Source organism: Benincasa hispida, chromosome 1 (genome assembly GCF_027475165.1).
Source record: "Benincasa hispida cultivar pf3 chromosome 1, pf3_genome.v1.1, whole genome shotgun sequence".
In the NCBI taxonomy this organism is placed as follows: domain Eukaryota; kingdom Viridiplantae; phylum Streptophyta; class Magnoliopsida; order Cucurbitales; family Cucurbitaceae; genus Benincasa; species Benincasa hispida.
The window spans coordinates 94,362,987-94,383,648 of record NC_143478.1 but is presented as its reverse complement, the minus strand read 5'-3'; the positions used below and the strand labels follow the sequence as shown (position 1 = coordinate 94,383,648).

Below are 20,662 nucleotides of genomic sequence, written 5' to 3'. Positions count from 1 at the left end.
ACAAGTCAATCATATTTACCTTCTTTCTCTTTCTTCTTCTCAGCAAGGTGCTTGGTGTAATTGCGGAAGCATTATAGTGGAAGCATTTTCCTTTGTCTGCCTTAGCTTTTCCCTTGCCTTTCCTAACAGCAGGAACCTTCCCCTTCCCCCCTTCTTTTTCTAGATCTTTTTAGAACCAGAGGTCGAAGAAACAAACTTAGTTCCAGAGGATGAACCCTTATGAAACTCTTTGAAATGGACATAATTTGCCTCTCCTTCTACTAGTCCCTAACCTTTCATAAGGGACTCAAAAGCCTGTAACTTGTTTATAAGGGTAGTCAGATTGTATTGTATTTTGTGCATAACCGCATTGCTGTGGAATTGAAGAAAAATCTTGAGAAGATATTCTAAAATAAAGGATTGTTGGGTTGTATTTCTTAAAAGTCGTAGTTTGTAAACAATAAACATATGTGAGTTTATTCAGACAAATGTTGTTAAATGAAAATGAATTGATTGTTTAACTCTAAATTCAATAAACTATAAACCCTTGGCTATTGTCATGGATACTTGGACTTTATGTAGAGACATAAATTGGATCAAGTTCGAGTATAATAGCCTAAATAGTCTATAGTACTTGGATTAGGTTGGATACCCATTTCTAGAGATACTACTAAATATGGCCTGCTTTATGATTGTTATAAATGTTGTAAAGTGTTATAAATGATGTGATCAGCTTGTTCATGTAGAGACATGTGAGCGGGGGTGTTCTACACGATGAAATTGTGTAAGACCGACCACGAAATAATCATTGTCACGTATTAACACGTTTACTGTTAACACTGATTGATTTCACTTCTTAATGACTTAGATAACTTGATCTGAATCTTGAACTGTCTATGAACTCTTATTTTTTGGGATTTTCTCTTGATCTGCATAGGTAAGGGTATGCTCAACAACGCTGCTCAATATTCTTCCCATTTCCGGGATAAGACCGGGTAGATAGCTGAGGACATAGAATTTACAAAATGGAATTCACTCCTACTCATTTTAAGGATAGTAGAAAGGTTGTTCCTTTAAGGGCTGATCCTGGGTCTTAAACAAGGGACCCCATCCTCTCGTTGGCCTGAGAGGGAATGGATTTAGTAATTAAGATCCTAAATCAATTGTTCAGTAGAGGGACAATGGTATTTAAGGAGAAAAGATGTAAATCAGGGGTAAAACGGTAATTGACCTAACTAAGGTTACGAACAACCTATGAAGGATCAACTTATCGATGACGGTTATATCAAATGAACACATAATATATCTACAATGAGTGGAATGCAACTACAGGCTATAATGGACAATCTTGTTAGTTAACGAATATTGATTAACTAGGTTAAAGAGTTTGACCAGTTAGTCTCAGATCGTTGGAGCCCATGATCTGTAGGTCTATCAGGTCTCCTTGCTAGCTCACTACAGACAAAATTGAAGAATTAGGTGAAGTGAGTTTTTTCAAATTCGGCCTTTAGGAAAATTTGTATTTTATATTAGATATAATCTATAATTAATTATTTATTTTTGGAGAGTATTTTTTTTATATAAAATATTAGCATGAAAGTGTTTTAAAAATTGATTAATGGGATTAATCAAAATTAGGTGTCAAAATCAATTTAATATGTGATATTAAATTATTTATTTTATTTAATTAAAATTATTTTAATTAAATAATTTCTAAAATTTGAAAAAAAATATATTTTTTTTAATAAAAAATTAGTTAGTGAAAAAATCCAATTGTTGGATTTTCCCACTAACTAAGATGATTGTGAAGTGTTTCATGCTAAGCTTGACACCTACATTATTCATGCTAATGGAGTTTGAGGTGGAAGTCATGCAAGAAGGGTTTTTGCATGTGTTTTGCTTATAAATAGTTATTGATTTTCAATTGCTAAAATCTAATGCTTCTTTTACTTTTGACATTTCTTCTTCCACAAAATTCTCTATTACTCTTCAAATTAATTAGTGAAATTCTCAATCTCACTAATAATTTGGTCAAACAACTGTGTTCTTCTATCGGAGAATAGTGAGGATTTACTGTTGGTGCTATCGATTGCTCACGGAGACGAAGATACTTGTGGAAACTACAAAGGTTGTATTTCCAACTCTCTTTGCATGCTTAATCCTAGTTAATTACTTATAATTAGAGCGTTATGATTCATTGCTTCCGTTGTGCATGCTTCCATTTATCCATCAATTGGTATTAGAGCATGTATATGAGCATATGTTTTGGCATTTTTTTTCTCCTTAATTTGTTGGTGAAATTGTAATTGCTCACATGTATATGAGCATTAATATGTTGCAAAAGGTCTATAATTTTTATGGACTCATTAAAGTCGAATTAGGCCTTCAATTGTTCAAAAGAAGTGGCAAAACTCAAGCCTGCCAAGAGAATTGGACAGGAAATGGTTCACATACTCAGTTTCTTGCTCCCAGACCCGACGACCCAACCCAAAGCCCCGTTGACTCGCCCGATTTGTTGAAGCTCTCGTGCGCACACGCCTGAGCTTCTCCGTCTGACCTGTTCGGGAGCCTAACCCGCTTCACAACCCGCACGCTTGGTTTGTTCCAGCTGTTGACCTGCTCTAGTGTGAGTTGACGGTACGAATCGACTTGGTTGAGCCAGTTTGACCGATTCAACCTAGTATTTTGGAGTTTTTGAGTCAATTCGAGTGGTTTCTAGGCGGTTCGGGTTGGTTCAAAAGGTTTGAGGTCGGTTCGAGGGAGCTGCTTGCTGAATTATGTAATAATTTAGTTGTTCATTTGTTTAAATGCCAGAACCGGCCTACTTTAGTGTTGTTTAAGTATTATGCATGTGATGTATGATATCGTTTTTAATATGTGTGCATAAAGTATGTCATATAGTTTAAAAAAAAAACCACGATAGGATAAGTATGTGGCATGCATTTGTTATATGTTATAAGTGTTATAATGTATATAGTATGCATGCTTAGATTTTCATAATTTAATATAAGTGTTATATTAAAGCATGATTTTCTTTAAGAAAACATGTTATAGATGAATGTTCTAGGGTTTTATAGTTGTTATAGAATAACCTAGACTTTTAAAATTTATAACAAAGATAAAATGCATGCTAACCGAGCATTAACCAGTGTTATTCAATCATTTTTTTTAAGAGTTAAAATAGATCGATTACTTGTAAAACAAGAGTCGTTCACTTTCCCGGGGAGATCTTGTCTAAGGTTGGGGGTACTTAAGTTGACAGTTTACAGAATACCTCCCACCTGGAGATCATATTGGCATCTAAGTCAATAACCCTAGTTTTATGAGCATGCGTGAGTGGTGTAAGGTAATAAAATTGGTTTATCACCTAGACATCATAGGTTAAATCCCGATATAAAAGTTATACTAGGAAAAATTTACCTAGACTTAGATTGTATAAAATTAGTCGATTAATAACCAAGTCAGTACACATTTTTATAAAATAGAACACTTCAGTAGGAGATTAATAATATATGAGATATATTATTTCTTGCTCTCATGTCTCGAAGAGTTCACACCGTGATATCCATGCTCGACTTCGAGTTGCTATTTGGGCAACCTTCTTTCGGAAAGTTTTTGCATGGATTAATAACGAGGTGAATAAGGAAAGTAGTTCATAGTAAGTAGGTGAAGGGTGTGTGTCAACACATCCTACAGTATCTTCCATTAGGTCACATCATGAGATTTCTATGTTGCATCTGCTGTCTTTTTTAAGTGGCACTAGCTAGTCGTTAACCGCGGCGATCCCTTCGGAGGGTTGTAATATAGAATTTGGAACACCGTGAACTTCATAAATGGATAGAGTTACTTGGGGCCGTTTTCAAACAATTGTTTCTCCTTCGAGGGCTTGTTTGATTCCGATCTCTGTAATTCGAAAATGGTGGGTTTACACTTACAAAACTTACTAAGTGTTAGTAAAGTTCTTGACCAAATAAATGGTAACTAAGTATTATAAGGATAAGAGTTATTTTGGTATTAGTATTTAGTCAAGAATGTCTTGATTCAATGAAGGAATAGTCGACTGCCCTTCGATGGGAGCTATTCTGACTCACTGAAGTACCGTGGGAAAAGAATGTGAATATGGGTACATTATTATTTGCTTAATAAATTGGACTAAAATTTAGAGTTAATCAATTCACTAATAATTTGTTTACTTTTCAGCAATGACAACATCTATTATACAGCTACTAGCTTCAGAAAAACTTAATGGTGATAATTACGGAACTTGGAAATCAAATATCAACACGATACTAGTAATAAATGATCTCCGATTCGTTTTAACAGAGGAATGTCCTTCAACCCCTAGTCCCAATGCAAACCGAACAGGTCGGGATGCGTATGGCAAATGGGTCAAAACTAATGAGAAGCCTCGGGTTTATATTTTAGGCAATATATCTGATATAATGTCTAAGAAACACGAGAGGTTAGCTACTGCAAGAGAGATCATAGACTCTTTACAGGGCCTGTTTGGACAACCGTCCACATTTGCCATGCATTATGCAATTAAATTCGTTTACAATTGCAGAATGAAGGAAGGAACCTCCGTAAGCTAACATGTTTGGAACAGGATGGTTCACTTCAATATTACAGAGTGAACGGAGTCGTCATGAATGAGAAGGGTCAAGTTAGATTCATCATGCAGTCTCTTCCGAAGAGCTTTTTTCAATTTAAAACAAATGCTATGATAAAATACAATAACAAACTACAAGACCAAGAGATTTAAGACATCAACTTCAATAAACTTTGCAGGGGATAGTGATAAAATAAGATCCCTAACCGATTTCTCCTTTATGATAGGAGGAAATCTAATAAGCTAGAAGTCCAATCTTCAATCAGTGGTTGCCTTGTCAACTACTAAAGCAGAATTTATATCAATGTCAGAGGCAATCAAAGAAGCAATATGGTTACAAAGCTTAATCTATCAGCTAGGCTACAAACAAGAATCAGTAGAGCTACTTTGTGACAACCAGAGTGCAATACATCTTACTAAAAATCAACAATATCATGACAGAACAAAGCACATTGATGTGAAGCTATTATTTATCAGAGACATCGTAGAAAAAGGACAATCAATATCCAAAAGGTTAAAATAGAAGAAAGTGCAGTTGATTTCCTAACTAAAGCCCTACCGAGACCTAAATTTGATCACTGCCTTAATCTACCCAAAGTAGTAGATTTAAATAAAAAGAAATAAATACCTAAAAGAGAAGAAGAAGATCTTTGAAGAGAATTTGTTTCAAGAGGGATACTTGTTAAAAGCTTAAGCAAATTTTCTCTCATCTGCAACAAAGAATTAAACAGCTATTAGTTAATTGAAACAGAAAATTGAAATCAATTACAACTTATTTTCTTTTCTAGTGTAAAACAAATCAATAAAACAAAAGGAAAAAAGGGAAGTTCGATTAATATATAATCTACACTAAAAATTCAAAAGATTTTTCATTCTAATCTGCATGACAGAACTTATCTCAAAAGGCTTTTTCAGTTGTTTGTAATGTTGAATCAATGAAGTCTCGAAGATTTTTGACAATGGATATAGGTACGTAACACTTTGCCAAACCACTATAATTGTTTTGTGTCCTTCTCCTTCTTCTCTTATTCAATATTTCCTAAATTCGAGCTCCATGAATATTTTTGGCATTTGAAAATGATCAAGAGGGAATTTCAATTTTTTATTCTAATCTGCATGAAGAAGAACAAAAGAAATGAAAGAATAAAATGAGTTTTTGTCTAAATTGATTTTGGTTTACAACGTGTAAATAAAGTGTGTGCAAGTGGCTTTTCTTAGACTTAACATATGATCTAGACTATTGATATAATCTAACTGTAGAGATATTTTTTTACGAACAATAACATCTTTTGTCTTGGTACAACTATTCTAGTCTTTCATGAATGGATATGATCCAGATTATAGATATGGAGCATCACGATTTTACAATAGAAATATGTTTGAAGAAAATCACGTCCTTTCTCTTTTAAAATTTCATAATTTCATATTTTGTTTTCGTTTTAAATAGCTACAAGTTATAACTTATATCTATCACACTAGATAAATAATATAAAACATTATTTCATTAATTAGAATCTAGTTAAACTTTCCTACAAAGGACTAAATTGTGGGCTAGTTTCTTTAAATATCCTTAGGATCTTTTTTAGATTTTTTTTTTTCTTTCAATACAATCTATTATATAAACAAGATTGTGTACTCTACGCCCACCTCTCATTAATTATTATTTTGTATATCATTACTTTTTTTAATAAAAAATATTTTGAAAACTTGTATATCATTACGTGTTATAAAATTGTAAATATAGTATGTGTCATACACATCGTGGCATGTCATTAATGCAATTATTTTAGAAAACAACATATTGATGAAACATTAAAATTCATTCAAGTTGACATTATAATTTCTCATTATGGTTTGATACCCATAGGATAAAAAGTTCTAGTTATCATTACAAAAATTTAACCAAATATTTGAAAATGAATCGAGTGAATAAGCAAGTCAAGTAAGTATTTATCTAATTAATCTATTACCAAATCCATTGACATATTATCATACTATTTCATCCAAATTGCAAGATATAAATAAGAGCATTGTCTAGGACATTACACATAGAAAAGAAATATTAAAGTATATTTAAAAAATAAGAAAAATTTGTGACCAATTTGATAGATTACACAAACTAAATCATAGTATTTTTCTATAAATAATGTTACTACATTTTGTTGAGAGCACAACTAAATTTTTTTACAATTTAAAAATTCAGCCAACGAAATATTTAAACTACATGACCAAGTATTTTGGGGGAAAAAAATAAAAACGGAATATTTCCTCGAATTAAAGTCAAACTTTTTTGTCCATTCAAAAGTCAAATTAAGCATAAGAAAAACTTACCATATTTTATTAATATTTGTAAACCATCATATCTTTACTCTTTTTTTTTTTTTGGGAAATTAAAAGTCAAATTAAGCATCAACAAAATTTACGATATTTTATTAATATTTGTAAACCATCATATCTTTACTTTTTTTTTCTTTTGTCAATTAAAAGTCAAATTAAGCATCAACAAAATTTACCATATTATTAATATATTTGCAAACTATCATGTTTCTTAATAGTAACAACTCAAGTACGTCCATTTGTCTGGTCCATAATGTTCTTTTAGCCAAAAAAATTGTTTGGAAAGATGTTTTTGACGTAAATTTTTATGTTTCTAACCCTTTTCAATAGGTAATTGTTTTAAATGATAAAATTGCTGCAAATATTTTTAAATATAGCAAAATGTCATTATCTATCAACAATAGACCGCAATAAGTATTTATCATTGACATTGATAGATATCTATCGCGATCTATCACTAATAGATAGTAAAATTTTACTATATTTATAAATAAATTAGTTTATTTTTTTTATTTGAAAACAACTCTTTTTCAATTATATCTTTCACAACAATAAACAATTAAAGTGACCGATAGTAATATTACACCATGTTTAAATTAATTTCACTCAATCCTTTTACGAATGGATAGTGCTCACTCAATCCTCTAGGAAATCTTAAACATTTTTTTCCTTTATAATAAATTATGAAAGCTTTTTTTCGATGAAAATAAAGGAAGAAAGTTGATGTGGCATATAATGTATAGGTTTGCAACTACAAAATAAAGTTAAGATTGTTTTTACCATTTATTTTATCTTAGACAATTTTTATAATCGATTTTTACACTTCAATTGTGAGTCAATTTATGTGAATGGTATTATAAATGATGTAACATATTTACATATTAGTCACGGTGTCAATTTTCATGTTTATTTTTTGAAACAAATTTAATTTTAAGAATAATAATAAATAATTAAAACATTTTTTTTAGTACAACTGAAGGGACATGGGATTGAATCTTCAACCTCTAAGGACAAAAGTCATATCAATTATTGTTGAGTATGGATGACAAAATTTCCTACGGTGCCAAGTTCCCACGTGTCTCCAATTTAATCAAGGCGAAAAATTCCCGGTTTAACAAAACATGGGATCAAACTGAGGATACCCATCCCAAATATTTATTTATAATTTATTAATAACACAGACAGTTGCAAATATAGACATTAGACCCAAACTATTAGCAGATATAACATAATGTAAAAAAATTGCAAATATGGCCAAATTTAAATAGTCTATCAGTGATAGACTATATTATTGGTAATAGTCAATAAGTCATAAACCATATCACTAGTAAGAGTCTATCAACGATAGAAATTTATTGTTGATAGACTTGGGAGTCTATCAACGATAAGTCTATCGACTTGTCTATATTTACATTTTTTTTAAATGATATCATATACTTGGTTATTATTCCTAAAAATGCTACTAATTGTAATTAACATTTTTTTAATTTAGTTCATAATATATTTTTTTTATTCAATTTACAATATGAAATGCCAAAAAGAGCATGTCTCAACTGCCATCAAATATGTACTATTGATCTCGATATTAGAGGTTTGATCCCCCATCCCACATTATAAAAAAAAAAACAAAAAAACAAAAAAACAAAAAAACAAAAAACAAAAAAACAAAAAAAACAATATGAAGTGCAATAATCTTTTTTTGAAATTATACATTTAAATAAAAAATAATAATAATAATAGTAACTTCTAGCATAAAATATCTACAATTTTAAGATAAGATACCAACTTTTAATTAAATTTTAAATATAAAAAATAAATAATAGAATTTTTTTCAAACCCGATCCCCAAACGAAGATTTCCGGATAACTCCTAAAAATAAAGAATTGGAGCGAGAATGGGGATGGAGAATATATCTTTGGCCCATTGTCATCTCTATTGTTGAGCTAAATATACTCGAGCACAAAAAAAAAAAGGAAAAAAAAGCCTTTTGCAAGGGTATGTTTACAACATATTTCAAAATTGTCCTTTTATTTTAGTCCACCAAATTGTTTGTTTTTTAAATATAACATATTTCAAATTGTTAATAGTGAAAATATATCCGGACACATTCTATACCAAAAATTTGGTTTAATATTGTAGTTTGAAAACTATTTAAAGAAATATAATAATTTTTCGATTTGATCTGTACTTTTTTTTCATTTTTATATGCCAGACTTCAACAATCGACAAATAAGTTTTCAAGAAATACAGGTTGAATGTAGAATACTCAACAAATGCCTATTTATTATTTTCCACCATTATTTTCTTTGTTATTATTTTCAATTTGTATTATTTTAGACCACCATTTTCTTTGTTATTATATTTCTTAACAAAAAGGATGTTGTTGTATTTCTTAATAATAAATAAAATCAACATCCTTAACTTTTAACTCTAAGATACATCAAATAAAATAATAAATTCTCCTTCATGTTTTCTTCCATAATTTAAAAATAATAAAATGTAAATTAAAATGTTCATATTAATACAATTACTTAATGTATCTCATTCATTTAAAAATAATTTAAAAAATCAATGTGTCCCACAAGGTAGACGTCGTCCACTTTGAACTAGTTGTCGTCATCGACTTTGAACTTGAACTTGCTTCGGTTCCTCTTGATGCTGCTCTGGTATCTCTACAAGTACTTTATAGTATAAATATTCATTATGATCTCTACACCCAAGTCCATGTCTATGTAGATATGAAGACAATGGACTAGTCTCTAAATGATAATATCCTGAACTAAATATTGACATCATCATTATCAAACTAACATAATCAGTTTGGCTTTGTGTCTACGTTAGGAGGCAATTCTTCCACATTGTGGGAAACCTTAACAAACTCATCTTCTTCTTCTCGAACAGGTCCCCTACATCTAGAAACTAGTAGAGAAACAATTGATATATCGTACATATAATGTATCTCATCCATATAGCTCTCATTGTTACTGCATGTAGCAAGAACTTGGTTTAGATCATTTGTAACATCACAAAGGATACTATTGTTCAATTTCTGTGAATTATAAAATGATTAGACAATATTTAAAATAAATTTAAATTAAAAATAATTAGACAATATTTATTTTTGTACCAGATGACCCACAGCTGCTCACGGACAAGTAATGTAGTGCCTTGTAATATTATTGTACCAATTGATGTAATTTTGAGTGGCATCCCTATCAAATTGTCCAATAAAAACCCCATTGCAATAACCATGCACAATAATGTCATCACACTACCAATGTGCAATATTTTTAAACCAATCTCCAGTTCTTAGTTCGATGTCATGCAGTAAGGTTCAGTATTACAAGGCGATGGGACATCCTGCCAGAAACCAAATTGTCTCATTATCCTGTCAAGAAGATACTACTCATCAATGTAAAAACATATGAGAAGATTTATCGTTTGCCATATGTTTTGACCGTTTGAACAAAAATTGGCAAAGTGTTTATAACAACTTTGTAAGGCCCCCAAATAATCTGAAACATAAAATATTATATTAAAAAAATATTAAAGACAAATACATTAAAAATTTGTATAAAAAATTCAATTTCATTCAGTATTAATATACCTGATCAAGTTGAAGCAGATCAAACATGTATATGTACTTCCTAACTACATGTGTAATTGTCCTAGTCACATAAAATTTGTCTCACCACCTATATTTTTAAATTAATATTTTATATTTTAAATTAACTAGACCAATCATATAAAAATATTTGTTAAAGTAAATTGAATTAAAATAACATACCGAGACTATATACTCATCCAGCTAATTGAGCATCATTTACATATCGGAGCTGTGGAGCCATTGTTGGAAATCGTTCTCAATCCCATAATTGCAAAAGTATCATAGCCCCAGTGATATCACGAACTTCAGGTTTTATTGTTTTGCATAGTTGTCTATATAGTCATGCCAAACATGTTTCACCCCAAGAATATCGTCCCACATCAAAGAGGCTAGCTAACAATGGCAGGAATATCAAGTGAACAAAATGACTTGATTTGTTAGAAAACAGACTTTCACCCATCGTCTGTAGTTTATATGTTGGTGATATCTCATGAAGATTTTCTCGTCCACATCATCAGTAAGCTCACTGAATTGTGTCCCGAACCATGTTAAACTTAATCTCGATCCTTTAATTTTATCGATGGATGTGGTCATACCGAGGAACAGTTGACAAATATGCAACGAGTCATCATGCATCACTCTAGAGATTGACTCGCTATCAATAGGTAACTCGAATAACACTTCTATTTCCTATAGAGTGATAGTGCACTCTCTAGTGGGCACATGAAATGTATGCGTCTCAAGTCTCCATCTCTCGACCAGTGTTGTGATGAGATGTCAATCTAATCGAATGAATCTCAATCTAGCAACTGCATAAAATCCAGATGTACAAAGTAACAATAGTATTTGAGGGTGGAGTGGGATAGTGCGATGAATAACTGTCTCTCGACGTCTACAGGATATCTCGCGAGTGGTATGATCTTCTCGTACAACTGATGATCGATCAATTGGTCTTGAATTAAAGCCATGATCTAATAGAAAAAAATATTTATTTCTCGAGTAAAACATAAAAACAATGTACAGCTTAATATTTTTTGCACAATAAAAATAATATTTACAAGATAAAAAATATTATTTACACAATAAAAATAGTAATTACAAGATAAAAATATTTATAATAAAAATCCATAACTGTCTGGAGCCTGTCTTCATAACAATTGACACTTCCTTCGATTATGACCTAACTGATTACAAAATTCACATCGTAGTCGAGTATTTGGTTATGTCCAATCCATCTCATTATGGTATCATGAACTCTTTGGTCTACCAAGTTTACTTAACAACGATGGGTCAGCATATAAGACATACACATTAGGGTGCATGATCCAATAATCTTCATACGATACAGGTTTAAATTGAGAAGAGTAACATGCAGCATACGTTGACAATTTATAATAGTTCTCAATAAAAATTTTGTAGTTCATATTAAAATATGAGCAAACTGCCATAAAATGCGAGCATGGAATACCAAATGCTTGCCACTTGTTACATGAACAATACCGCTCGGATCCGATTAACCTTAGTATTTGAAAATTTCCTCCTTTAGCATTGAGGTTGTGACGTCCGATCTTCACATAAAATACATTTTCATATCGATCGTATAACTGTACTTCATATTCAAAAGATCTTGCAACCTATTTATTAATTTTTTCGTGTGCGTACCTGAATATTTACTCACTTAGTATTATAAATATATTTAAAACAAATGATTAATTACAAAAGAAAAATAAAAATAATATTATGGGGTATATTTATCTCGATGCTCCAAAGCAGCTCTTATTTCTTCTCTTCTTTTTTTGAAATAATTTACGCACTTGAAGAATGTTCTTTGAGCAAAAACATTTATCGGCAACATTCGAGCTCCTTTGAGGACTCTATTTATGCACTTTGATAAATTTGTTGTCATCCACCCGTATCTGAATCCTCTATCGTGTGCTTGAGTTCATTGCTCCATATCAATGTTGTCAAAAAAAAAAACTCAGACAACTCTGATTTATTCATTTGATGTTCTCAATAGATTTATTAAACTTTTGAATTTGGAATTTACATCCGGCATGATAAACATAACTCTTTAATGTGTTGAATTTGTATTTTTTTTTTTTTATTGAAGTTGCTAACGATGTGTCATAAGCAGAATCAATGGTGACATTTTGGTCCCATCCAATCATTTGCTGGATTGTTCATTACTGAGATAATGCCAGCATGTCGATCTTAAATTAAAAACACCTCTTTGTGTGTAACAATTTCTTTCAAATGTTTCAAGAACCATTCTCATGAGTCTACAGACTCCTCATCTACAACGGTGAATGCAAGGGGAAGAAGATTCCCGTTTGAATCAACTGATAGAGCAATCAGTAATATTTTTTCCAATATTTTTCATTCAAGTAGGTACCGTCTATCTGAATCACCGGTCGACATCTATTAAAAGCTTCTATACAAGGATCAAATACCTAAAATACAGAAGGATGACATATCCTTCAGTTGGCGTTTCTTTCACTTTCCACTCCACACGTGTACCAGGATTAGTCTGCTTAATCATACACAGCCATCTGGGTAACAATTTGTATGACTCATCCCAGTCACCAAACACTTTAGCCAACCTCGTTCTTTTGCCCTCCTACACTATATGGTAAGGAACATGATATCCAAATTTTGTTTTTATGTTGGACTGCACTTGTGCCACGCTGATGGATGATTTTTCTCTTACGACATCACAAAACTCTAGTGCAATCATCGATGAATCCAACTGAACATAACTTTGACTAAATTCTAAGTAAAAATATGTATTTTAATCAACATACTTGGTGATCTCAAACAAGTCATGCAACTTTTTCTTTGTTGCACAAAGTCTCCATTTGCAACATTTTTCCCATTTCTTACATCGAATTGCCTAAATCGTCGATGTCGATTCCACAAGCTCATATGGTGTTGACACTTAATAGCAAAACATTTGATCGCGTGTTGTAGCATTCCTTTATCTTGACAAATCATTCACTTATACAATTAGGTATTGTCAATATCTACAAGGGTTATAATTGAGTTGTGTTCTTGAATATTATCTATTACATTCATATCCAAATTGTTGAATGTACCTGAAGGTAACTCATATTCATGACCATTAGCCAACATATCTTCATCATTACAGAGTGATGCAAACAATTCAATATCAGGGTCAATACATTGACCGGATCTTTCAATTGACTAAGCATTCAAGTTTATATCCAACCCTACCCTACTCACATTAATATATAAATGCACTAAATTAGTGAGTGACATCACGATTGAAAACATCAAGTTCATTGCTTGATCATTAGGATTAGGGAATGACATAAACCTTACTGATTCTGATGGTGTTAGATTAGGATATCTATATATTATTTTTAACTGATTTGCTCTCATATCGACACTAAGTGACATCCCTACCATTTCAATGAATTGTTCAAAAACAAGTCTACTGTTCACATCTATGCTAAAACCCCCCACATGGTGGTTAGTCATAATTAACTCCATCAGCAACATCAATCACATTACGATTTGTAAAAAACATAAATCTTAAACATTTGTCCAACATTTTCTAAAAGAAATAAAGACAAACAATACATCTCACAAATTCAATTGTGGTTCTTTTTTTTTTCCTTCGAAGTGACAACATTCTTCTTCTTCCTTTTATTTTTTATTTTTTGTTATTTGTTATCCGACAACAAAAAATACAAAAGAATAAAATAATATTAGAATCTATAACTTATTTTTTAATTAAAAAATAGGAATTTAATTATAGATTCTAATTTTTTTTTTAAGATTTTGTTGTCAGGTAACAAATAACAAAACAAAACGAAACATTGTCATTTTGAAGGGAAAAAAAATTAGAACCACTATTGAATTTGTGAGTTTACTTAGTAATGTATTGGTTGTCTTTTTTTTCTTTTAGAAAATGACGGATAAATTTTTGGGATTTATGTTGTTTACACATGATAATGTGATTGATGGTGTTAATGGAGTTGATTATGACCAACCACCATGTGGGGGTTTTAGCATAAATATGAACAGTGGACTTGTTTTTTAATAACTCATTGAGATGGTAGGGATGTCACTTGGTGTAGATATGAGAGCAAATCAGTTAGAAATAATATATAGACATCCTAATCTAACACCATCAGAATCAGTAAGGTTTATGTCATTCCCTATTCCTAATGAACAAGCAATGAACTTGATGTAGAATTGTATCAACAACAGCGGAAGCACAAGGATCATCTAAGCACTCAAATTCACTAATTTTGGCATAATATAAAGCATGCTTTTGCAGAAAAATGAGTTTCAAAAGATACCTCTTATAGAACTTCTTCAAAGCTCCTTCTCCAACTACAATCTTCTCCATATCTTGTTGTAGACCACCTCAAGATCTTCCCCACTATTCTCTTGGTACTCTAGATTGAGTTGTAGGACTCAAAACAAGCTTGAATTAAGGGATGAAGGAGAAAAGCTCACTACTGCAACCTTGTTGAAGAACCTTTCTTCAAACCAGTTTTTCTCTCAAAACTCTTGATTGCATGCCCGATTTTCACTCCAATCTCTTCATTATATTGCAGATCAACATGCAAAGAGAAGAGTTGTATGAGTTGCAGCTCATGCTTGGAGAATAAAAAGACAACAAGTTGTTTCATGTGTGAGCTACTTCAAATATGGATAACGGAAAAACCCATTTTTCCATTTTGTGTTTTAGTTTTCCAATTTTTCAATTTTATCTAAAAATCAAATTTTGATTTAAAAAATCTATTTAATTTTTAAAATGAAAAAATAATTAATTTCATAAATTAATTATTAGATAAAATTTAATTAATTTAATATCAAATATTAAATTAATTTTAACACATATCTATCTTTATATATTTAAATCATATTTAAATATATAAACTCTCCTATTCCGTTTAATTCTAAAATTAAACATAATTATATCTCATATAATTACAAATTCCCTTAATTTTAATTTGAATGTTTCAAATTAACCTATCACATTATTCTAGAGCTAGTCAGTTACAAGCTAGTAGAGGGACCTCGTGGACCTACAGATCGTGGGCTCCAACGATCCGAGATTAATTGGCTAAACTCATTAGACCAAATTAATCTCCATTCGTTAACTAATGGGTCATTCCACTAAAGCCCATAGTTGCACTCCCCTAACTGTAGATATATTATGTCCACGTGATTTAACCATGATCAGTAAGTCGACCCTTCAAGGTTGTTCGTAATAACGGCTAGGTCAAATATTTGTTTTACCCCCGAGATTACGTCTTATTCCTCAAGTCCCTACTGATCCTCTAATGAACAACTGGTTTGTGGTCCAATCACCAAACCAAACTCTCTCAGCCCAGTGAGAGGGTGAGAGCCCAATAAGAGAGGTGGGGCTCCTTGTTCAAGACTTGGATTCAGTACTTGAGAGAAGAACCTTTCTCCTATCCCTAAACCGAGTAGGTGTGAACTCCTTCTTGCATCCTATGTCCCCAGCTATCTATCCGGTCTTACCCCTGAAATGGGAGTCTTATTGAACCGGCGCTGTTGAGCCAACCCTCAACCATGCAAATCTAAGGGCAGTCCCGAATAAACAGGAGTTCATAGTTAGCTTAGAATTAAGATCGAGTTACCTAGGTCATCTAGGTGAAATAGTCAATCTTAAACAGTAAACAGCGTTATAAAGTAAGAGTGACTTATTTCTTGGTCCTGATCTTATGCAAACTCATTGCATAGGCGCCCCCACTCTCATGTCATAACATGTACGAATTAGGATCACATCGTATGTAGCACTTTGCAACTCTTTGTAACAACTACAGAGTAGGTCGCATCCAATGGTGTTACCAGAATAAGGTACCCAACCTCATTCATGTACCATAGATCATTTTGACTATTTACTCGAACCTGATCCACTCTTATGTCTCCACATAAAGTTCAAGTACTCATACAATAGTCATGGGTCTTAGTTTATTGGATTTAGACTTTCGTACAATTTATGAAATCAATAACAAGTATATTGATAGAAGATGTTTATTATTTTACAAATTGCGAGTTTTTAGAACATAAAACTCAACAATACTCCCACTTGGACTAAAACTCCAATGGATCAATATATACAAATATATACAATGTTGAGTTTACATGGAGAGAATAAAATGTACAAATACAATAAACTAGGGCATCACAATACCCATCAATTCTCCCACTTGCCCTAGTGATTCAAAACTCGTAGACATAGTCCTACTAGGTGACCCTCGAACACTTTAGCCGAGAGGGCCTTCGTAAATGTATCACTTTGTAAATGTATCAGCCAAGTTGTCTTGGGTACAAGTCTAAGGTGTGACAATGACGTCTCCTAGCAATCTGACCTCATTCTCAATGAGTAGAATATCATCAACATACAACACTTGAAAAGTGACAGTTTTGTTGACGATTTTCTTGTAGACACAAGGTTCGTCAATATTTTGTTCAAAGCCATAAGATTTGATCGCAGCGCCAAATCTCATATTCCAGGATCTAGAAGCTTGTTTTAATCCATAAATGGATCGATTAAGCTTGCAAACTTTTTGCTCTTGACCCTGCTATATAAACCCTTCTGGTTGAGACATATAGATACTCCCTTCAAGATAGCCATTCAAAAAAGTTGTCTTGACATCCATTTTCCATATTTTATAATCATAAAATGTGGTAATGGACAAGAGTATTCTAATAGACTTTATCATGGAAACTGGAGAGAAGGTTTCTTCAAAATCTAACCCCTCTCTTTGGGTAAACCCTTTTGCCACAAGTCTAGCTTTCTAGGTCTATACCTTACCAACTTGGTCTCATTTTCTCTTGTAGATCCATTTGTAACCGATGGGTTTTACCCCTTCCGGTTGATTTACAAGATCCTAGACAGAATTGAAATACATAGATTTCATATCAAGGTCCATGGCTTTAATCCATTGGTCTTTGTTCACATCGTCCATTGCTTGATTAAAAGACAACGGATCCTCTAAACCATCATCTGGTATGATGACTTGAGTTTCAGTTAAACCCATGTACCGGTCAAGCTATTGTACAACCCTCCCACTACAACGAGGCATTCTCAACTCTTGAGAAGGATGTGAAGTATCAGTTTCATCAACAAATCTTGTTGACGGACCTGCTCTATCAACAACTCTTGTTGAAGGACCTGCTCGATCAACAACTCTTGTTGATATATTTGTCGTTTCTCTGGACATTTCTTCTATTACTAGCTTACTACGAGGTTAATGGTTCTTTATATAATCTTCCTCTAGGAAAGTTGCATTTATCGATACAAATACTTTATCTTCCTGATGATCATAAAATAGACCACCTCCTGTTTCCTTTGGGTAGCCTACAGATAGGCACACTTTTGAATAGTGTTCCAACTTTTTAGGATTTTGCACCAACAGATGTGCTGGACAACCCCAAATCCTGAAGTAATATAGATTTCCTCTACGTCCTCTCTAGAGCTCATAAGGTGTTTCAGAAACACTTTTCGAGGGAACTATATTCAAAATATACACCGCAGTCTCAACTGCATATCCCCAAAAAGAATTTCGTAACTGAGCGTAACTCATCATGGAACGAACCATGTCCAACAAGGTTCTATTTCTCCTCTCTGCCACACTGTTCTGCTGGGGTGTTCCAGGGGCTGTGAGTTGAGATTGAATTCCATGTTCTATCAAATAGTTCTGGAATTCAGTGTCCATATACTCACCATCTCGATCCGATCAAAGTGTTTTAATCTTTTTACCTAATTGGTTCTCAACCTCAGCCTTATACTTTTTGAACTTTTTAAAAGTTTCAGACTTTTGGTGCATTAGGTAAACATGTCCATACCTGGAATAATCATCTATAAAAGTAATGAAATATGCATACCCTCCTCTTGCTCTAACATTTAGAGGCCCACAAAAGTCTGAATGAATCAGCTTTAGGGGTTCTTTGGTTATAAGACCTTTTCCAGAAAAAAAAATCTTTTTGTCATTTTATCCTCAAGACAAGACTCATATAGTGGTAATGAACTGTCTTCCAACTTATTTAGATGACCGTTCTTAACCAATCTCTCAATCCTGTTGAGATTTATGTGACCCAGTCTCAAGTGCCAAAGATAGGCATTTGGAAATCTTCCTTTTCTTATGAGTCCCAACAGTTTTAAATATCTCTATGTTCAAAACAGCTTTGACCTCAATTGGTTTTAACATGTACAAGTTATTTTCTAATTTTGCAGAGCAAATTTGTTTATTACCCATTTTGATGAACACTTCACCATTTTCGAAATAAACTTTATAATTTTGTTCTAACAAATGGGAGACAAATATTAGATTCCTTTTCAAAGAAGGAATATAATATACATTTTTCAAATAAATGTACTTATATCCTATAAATAACTTCATATCTCCAACTTCTTTGGCCGAAACAATCTCCCCGGTCCCTACCTTAAAGATTGTTTCACCTTCTATCAACTGTCTCTAGGAACTTGTTTCTTGTGAGATAGTACATACATGATTAGCGGCACCTGAATCAATTATCCAGATTTTACCGTTTTTCACTATACATGCTTCGATAACAAATAAATCATATTTATCTTGTTGTTCGAATTCAGCATCCTCATCTACATAATTCATAATTTTAGATGAGTTGGAAGATAAAGGACAATCCTCTGTTAAAACTCTTTTGGTATAATCAACAACTAGTAATTTATTTGTTGATTTGATTTTACTGTTATGTACATCGGAAGCGAGTATTCTAGAATTCGACATGCTGATAAAATTCAAACAAATTCTAATTAGCAAATTGTAACTAAATCCAAAGTCAAGTTTTAGCAAAATGTAATAATGTACCCATAACCATTATTTATTTGCAACAATATTTTAGTGAGTCAGAATATGTGCTATTGAGAGGCAGTTAGATACTCCTTCACTAAAACAAACAATTTTGACCAAAAACTATCCCCAGAATAACTCTAATTCCTACTGTCTCCGGAATAACTCTTACTCCTATAGTCGTTTAGTTATCGTTTTCGGTCAAGATCTTTACTAACAACTTAGTAATTCTTGTAAGTGTGACCCGCTATTTTCAGATCCTATAGGACGGTATGAATTTACCTCCGAAATAGAAGACAACATCCAAGATGGAACTATAAGATCCTATTCATTTTACGGAAGCCTAGATTGTTCTGAATCCTATGTTACAACCCTCCGTGGGGAAAGCTGTCGCTAAATGACTAGCAAAGGGCCGACTAAAGAAAACCAGCAGGCGCAACATAGGAATCTCATGGTTCAAACTAATGAAGGAGACCGTAGGATATATTTACACATATCCTTCACCCACTTACTATGAACTACTTCCTCTGTTTACCTTGATATTGACTCATACAAAACACTTTTCGAATGGAGGCCACTTCCAGGGTGACACAAAGCGTCATATGAATCTCACGGTGTAAACTATATGGAGACGTGGTAGTTGAAATCTATATATCATATAATAGACTTATATTTGAACAATTTCCTCTTATTCACCAAAATCTAGATTTAGGCTAAAAAATACTTTCCAAATGGAGGTCACTTCCAGGATGACACGAAGTACCGCTTAAATCTGGATTGTGAACTCTTAGAGACGTGAGAGCTAAAAATAATGTATCGTATATGTTATTAATCTCCCACTGAAGTTTTCTAATAACTCTATCATATAGAAGTTATTAAACGCCCCTGAAGTGTTCTATTTTGGGTAGATTTATACTTAGGTTCTTTTCGACTAATAAAACAACCCTAAGTCTATGTGATTTATCCAAGTATAACTCTTATAATTGGATTTTAACCTACGATGTCTAAGTGATAAACCATTTTATTACCTCACATCACCCACATATGCTCATAAAACCGGTAACCAACGGTCAATTATTCGGCCATAATCCCCGGTAGGAGGTGTTCCATAACCCGTCAACTTAAGTACCCCCAGCCTTAGACATGATTATATACCGGTTGAGTTTGTAACCAAGGTTTTATAAGTTTTAACAATTAAAATAGATGGTCAACTACATAAGCATGCAGGTGTTGTTTATGAATTTTAAATGTCTAACCCAATTTTATAACAACTTATAAAACTTTAGACATGCT

General features: G+C 32.4%; 1 protein-coding gene and 1 long non-coding RNA gene across 2 annotated transcripts; one reads left to right on the top strand and one right to left on the bottom strand.

Moving 5' to 3' along the window:
* The first annotated feature begins 4,181 nt into the window (after nucleotides 1-4,181).
* Nucleotides 4,182-4,571, top strand: LOC150038870 (uncharacterized). The gene has a single exon (XM_090314787.1). It carries the CDS (start codon nucleotides 4,182-4,184, stop codon nucleotides 4,569-4,571), a length of 390 nt encoding a protein of 129 aa, XP_090170913.1.
* Nucleotides 4,572-9,365: 4,794 nt separating this feature from the next.
* Nucleotides 9,366-15,168, bottom strand: LOC150038869 (uncharacterized). Its single transcript, XR_016528462.1, has 2 exons — nucleotides 10,713-15,168; nucleotides 9,366-10,285 (listed from the first exon to the last, which is right to left on the bottom strand). It is a non-coding gene; the product is annotated as an uncharacterized LOC150038869 (long non-coding RNA).
* Nucleotides 15,169-20,662: the final 5,494 nt, after the last annotated feature.